Below are 5605 nucleotides of genomic sequence, written 5' to 3'. Positions count from 1 at the left end.
GATAATATCTACCTCCCATGAATGTTGTTGAGTTCCACAAATGCGTAGAGTTGCTCCTCTTAAAGGCTGAAAGACAGGAATCAGATCTGCTGCAGTACTGGAGAACTCTAAGCACTTTATTGGAACCTGATCTGCACTTTTATCTTTGTGAGATAGATAAGTGGCTGAAGTTCATACACCTGCTTTATACCTTTAGAAACATGCCTGTCAGCACCTCATTTGAACAGTTCCTGCTCACTTTACCTTTGCAGATGCACAGGAAACTTCCTGAACGGAGACTGAGGAACAGTCCAAGGTACTAAGCAGGCTTTATGACAAGTCATGAATTCAGTTTGTATGTCTTATTTTCTTCTGTGGTCAGGGGCAGACCAGGCCTCCTCTAATTCTGGCTCTCTTTCCTGACTGGTAGAGTCCTATCTCTTGTGTCAGTCATTTGTCTCCTTGACCTCTGTCTGGCATTTGGCACTAATAATGGTATCACACCCTTCCAAAAGTTGGCTGCGACATTGCACTCTTAGAATCCTGCCTCTGCCTCTTTGACTAGCCTCTCTCTTTCACCAGTTTTCCCTAAATAAAGCCATTTGTGAATCTGAGACCTTTTCTCAGCACAGTCTTATCCTTTTTCGAAGTGACAGCCCAAACCAGCGTTTCGTCCTGAATTTCTAACTTCTTTTTGGACACTTCTTAGATTGTCTGGACTTGATACACATTCACCAGATATAGAATGAAATTTACTTTCTCTCCTCTATCGCCACTATCCACTAGGAAAAAAAAAATGATTGTCCTGCTGGATGAACCTAATTTTGTCAGAGGTTTTTGTCATTAGTTCAGACCTTGGAGTCATTTGAATGTTTCTTTTCCTCAACCTCCACATCCAGTCTGTGCCCTGTAATCCGATACTACACCCCCATCCACCGGACCCCTGCCCCCACTGGAGCCCAAACATTTACTGTCTGCATTTCATGAGACCATTGGTCTTCTGTGAGTCTGCCTGTGTCTAGTCTCAGGTCACCCCACTCGGACTGGCCTTTTGGAATCCTTTGTTTTGTTTTCTCTTCACTCCCAAACCGTCCCAGGGCCTTTGTTACCTTTGTGTAAATGATCAGTTACAACATCATAGCAAGCCCAGGCTAAGTGGCATAAAATGGACCCCACAGAGTCTTAGATTCTGTGGGTCGGGAATTGGGAAAGGGCATAGTGGGATGGTTTGTCTCTGCTCTGTGATATCTTAGGCCTTGGCTGGGAAGATAGAAAGGCCACAGTGATTCAGCAGCTACAGGCTCGCTCACTCACAGGTTTGGCAATTGGCTGCTGTCAGCTAGAACCTTCTCAGCTATTGGCTAGGACCACTGCCTCTGCCTGTAGTTGCTTTTTCTTCCTCCCTGCATGGTGGGTGGTGTTTTCAAAGAGCAAGCATTCCTAAGAGAAGCTATGGTTTAGCTTTAGAAGTTAGAGGCTCACTTTCCCTATGGTCACATACCTGACTTGATTTCAGGAGAGTGAACATAGAACATCATCTCTCAATGGGAGAAATGTCAGAGTCACACCAATGAGAAGAGCTATGGATGTAATTTTGATGCAGTCATCTAAGGGAAACCCAGCCCATTCCAAAATTCAGACTCTCCTAGGTCATCCTGTGGCTTCCTGTGAAACCTGACTGAGCTTACCTTTTAGATGGAACACTTTAATACCTACCCTTCACAGAGAACACTACTTGTGTGGTCTTTGAACCAAGTACCCATTATAAGAACCTGAAATACATTCTTGTCCCATCTAATAATTCTGAGTCAGTGGAGTTAAAGCAACTCTGCCAAAGGTCACTCAAACAGCTGGGTGAGCTTCAAACTTGGACCTTTGACTCTAGCCTCAATCTCCACGCTGTGTTGTCTCTACCTCTATCAGGGCTACAGAGGGAAGGGGTGATAACCATTATCCCTTCACTTTGTTCAGACTCTCACTTCTCACCTGTCTACTTGTAGTCCTGAGGGCTCACAACTCAAGGGAAACACTCCTGCTGGCTGATAACACGAGCCAGTTTAGTTACCTGGCCCCAGAGGGTAAGAAGTCACAGGATGATGACCTCAGAGACTATCTCTGTGTCTGCCTCTGTGTCAAACCTCAGTTGACTGACTGCTTTTGCTCCTGAGCTCTCTGGAAGACTCTCTTTCTCTTTTAGTTCTTTCCTGATCTGTGTCTTGGTGCTTCACTTAGGACTCCTTAGCTCTGGCATGCGCTTGCTCTCATCACCTGCTTATCAGAGCCCCACGTTGAAGTGCAGTGATTTAGCTAGTTGTAGTTTGGTTTTTCACTGGTGTAGGCTCTTCCGGCTTCCCCAAGTTTGCCCATACTAAACCGGCATAGCCCTCCTGAGGTAACCTCCTAATCTTACTTGTCCAGTTGCTTTTGCAAGCAGAATATTATTTGTTTGCCCCTACTTATTGGTTGGTTGATCAGTCTGTCAGTCAGTTGGTTGGTTTGGGAGTGCCAGGGTTAAACCTTGGACCTTATGCATGTCAGGCAAGCAGTCCATCGTAGAGCTACATGTTTCCCTTATATCCCCTTTTCTACCTGGATAATGTCCATTCTTTCTTTTAAGATTTAGGTCAGAGCTGGGCATGGTTGCTCTCACCTGTAATCCCAGCTATTCAGGTGGCTGAGATCAGTTCAGTGCTAGTTCAGGGAAAAAAGAAAAAGTTTGTAAAACTCCATCTTAATCAATCAGGTCATCCCAATTACTCAGGAAGTATCAATAAGAGAAATGTGGTGCAGGCCAGTCCAGGCAAAAAGCAAGACCCTACTTAAAAGCAAAAGAGTATTGGAGGTATGGCTCAACTGGTAGAATGCCTGCCAAACAAATGTAAGATCCCAAGTTCAAACCCTCAGCACCCTCGTCCATCCCTTCCCCCCGCCTCTCCAAAAGATACAGGTCTGATTCCCACTCAGATCCCTGAAGACTGTTTTCTAGTTCAAGGAACCCTCAGAGAAGAAGCTGCATGCCTGCTTAGAGCTGAATGTCAAAGGTGATGTCCTCTGAGAGGCTGACACGCAGCCTGGAACATAGTACCCAAGTGTCAGGAGTTTCCCTGGGCTGGTTGCACCAATAGAGACATTGGGGTACGAAGAAGCTTTCAAGGTCTTGAGACTAACAGATATGGCTTCTTACCCTAAACACTGTTATTATGTGTTTTTGGGAAATCACTCCTCTGGATGGCATGTCCTTACATATGAAATGAAGGTTTCCTGAGAGCTTTCCCAGCCCTAATACACCATGAAAATGACTTTTCTGATAAGCTTTTTGACTGCAGGCTGCCATGAAACCAAGTGGTGAATTCCAAGTATTAAAAATATCCAGTGTCATCATTTCCAAGGAATAGAAACTTAGTTGTTTTGGTATGTTTGGTTATGCCCCTGGTGTAGCTGACTATATTAGATGGAATCATAAACATGTCTGCAGTTCATAGATGTTTTCCACATAAACCCAAATGGATCCTGATTAACAAGACTTAACAGTTTTCATTAGATTTTATTCTTTGGTCTCTAGCCAGTAAGAACCATTTCAACAGTTTTCAACTCTTAGTCAGCAAAGGCAGGTCAAAAATGACATAGCCCTTTGAAGATGAAACAAAATAATGTTTTATGGTTGGCAGTTTTACCTTTGTTAGTATCAAGTCTGATCTTGGAAACACCTTATTGTAGGAGATTAAAATGACTCAGTTATAGCTATGTAATTATGCAAAACTATTTATTTGCAAATGGACATGTGTACATTTCTGTGTATATACATATAATGCATACATATTATATATATATATAAATAATATTAATAGTTACATACCATGGGGCCAGAATTCTCCACCTACCAACCCTCTTGTGAAGAGACCATTCCTACTGCTTTCTAAAGTGAGCACAGAATCTGTGCAACCACCACTAGATTGGTCCTGCCCCGCCCTGCCCCACCCCTTTGCTGGTACTAGGGCTTTAACTTGGTTTCATTCTCTTGCTTGGTCTTTCGCTCAAAGTTGGCAGTTTACCACTTGAGTCATAACTCCATGTCTGGCGTTTTGCTGTTTAATTGGAATAAAAGTCTTATAAACCTTTCTGCCTTGACTGGCTTTGACCCATAATTCTCAGAGCTTAGCCTCCTGATTACCTAGGATTACAGATGTGAGCCACCAGCACCCTTCTTGGTTTTTCTTAGTTCAATTAGGTTTGGATCGTATAGGTCTTTTGATTTAACTTTTCTGTCTCCAACCTCCCATCATAGAGCTTATTTCCAAGACAATTGTACTTCCTTCAGAAAGCACAAAATGACATAAAATTCCATATTTTAGCTATGGTAAATAATGCTGCAATAAACATAGTTGTGCTGGTAGCTTTAGTGTGGTCTTCTTTGTGAACATTTGGGTAAATGCCCAAAAGCGGGATTGCTGGGTCATGGGGAGCTCTATGTGGAGTATTTTGAGGAACCTCCATACTACTTTCCAAAGTGGTTGAACAAGTTTACACTCCCACCAACAATGCAGTAGGGTTCCCTTCTGTCCACATCCCCTCCAGCATCTGTTGTTATTAGAGTTCTTGATTTTAGCCATTCTAACTGGGTTGAGGTGGTATCAATGTTGTTTTGATTTGCATTTCTTTTATGGCTAGGGAGGTTGAGCATTTCTTCATGTGTCTATTGGCCATTCTTCTTTCTTCTTCAGAGAAGTTTCTCTTTAAATCTTTAGCCCACTTATTTATTGGGTAGTTGTTTCTTTGAGGATTTGTTGTTGGAGGATTTAATTTTTTGAGTTCCAGGTATTTAGATATGAGATACTTGTCCATTGTATGGCTAGTGAAGATCTTCTCCCAGTCCATGGGCTTTCTATTGATCTTGCAAGCTTTGTCCTTTACCATGCAGAAGCTCTGCAATTTCATGCAATCCCATTTGTCCAACCTTTCTTTGGAATTCTATGCCTCCATCAGAAAGAATGACATTGCCCCATTTGTTAGGAAATGGAAAGACTTGGAAAAAATTATATTAAGTGAAGCCAGGCCCAAATAAACATAGGTCCCATGGTTTCCCTTATTTGCAATAACTAATATATGTCTGAGACAGGCAGAAAAGGTCAGATAAGTTGATGTAGGTGAAATGAACCCCAAGATAATGTTTTTTCTTTCTTGCAATTGTTTCTAACGTATTTATAAGATGATTTCTTTGTTGCTTTGTATGACAATCCCCCATGGTATAACCCCTGCTTTCATTGAATTTGAAGTTGGTATAATTTGTGGAGGGGAAGGGAAAAAACAAATCGTTTAAATAGGGGTACAGGTAGACCCATTGCAACAATGAGATATACAAGTCGTTATGTCGAAAAAATGAACTTTACAACTTTGGCTGGGAGTGGGGGGTGGGAGGAGGTGGGAGATGGGAAGGGATGTGAAGGGGAAACAAAGGAGGAGGCAACAATGCTTGATAAGAAATGTACTCATATTATTTACCATAGCTAAGATATGGAACCAACGCAGATGCCGCTCAGTAGATGAATGGATCAAGAAAATGTGGTATATATACACAATGGAACTTTATGCCTCCATCAGAAAGAATGACATTGCTCCATTTGTTAGG

General features: G+C 42.3%; 1 protein-coding gene across 1 annotated transcript in view; it reads left to right on the top strand.

The window, feature by feature from the left end:
- Positions 1-200: 200 nt before the first annotated feature.
- The window catches only part of Igf2bp2 (insulin-like growth factor 2 mRNA binding protein 2), a 65062-nt gene continuing 59657 nt past the window's right edge, over positions 201-5605 (top strand). Inside the window, exon 1 of the mRNA XM_013034764.1 lies at positions 201-295. Within this exon, the coding sequence (XP_012890218.1) occupies positions 201-295 (95 nt within the window). The remainder of the gene's footprint in view (positions 296-5605) is intronic.

This window comes from Dipodomys ordii, unplaced genomic scaffold (genome assembly GCF_000151885.1).
Source record: "Dipodomys ordii isolate 6190 unplaced genomic scaffold, Dord_2.0 Scaffold196, whole genome shotgun sequence".
In the NCBI taxonomy this organism is placed as follows: domain Eukaryota; kingdom Metazoa; phylum Chordata; class Mammalia; order Rodentia; family Heteromyidae; genus Dipodomys; species Dipodomys ordii.
The sequence above is the reverse complement of the archived record's forward strand: the minus strand, read 5'-3'. Positions and strand labels throughout refer to the sequence as shown.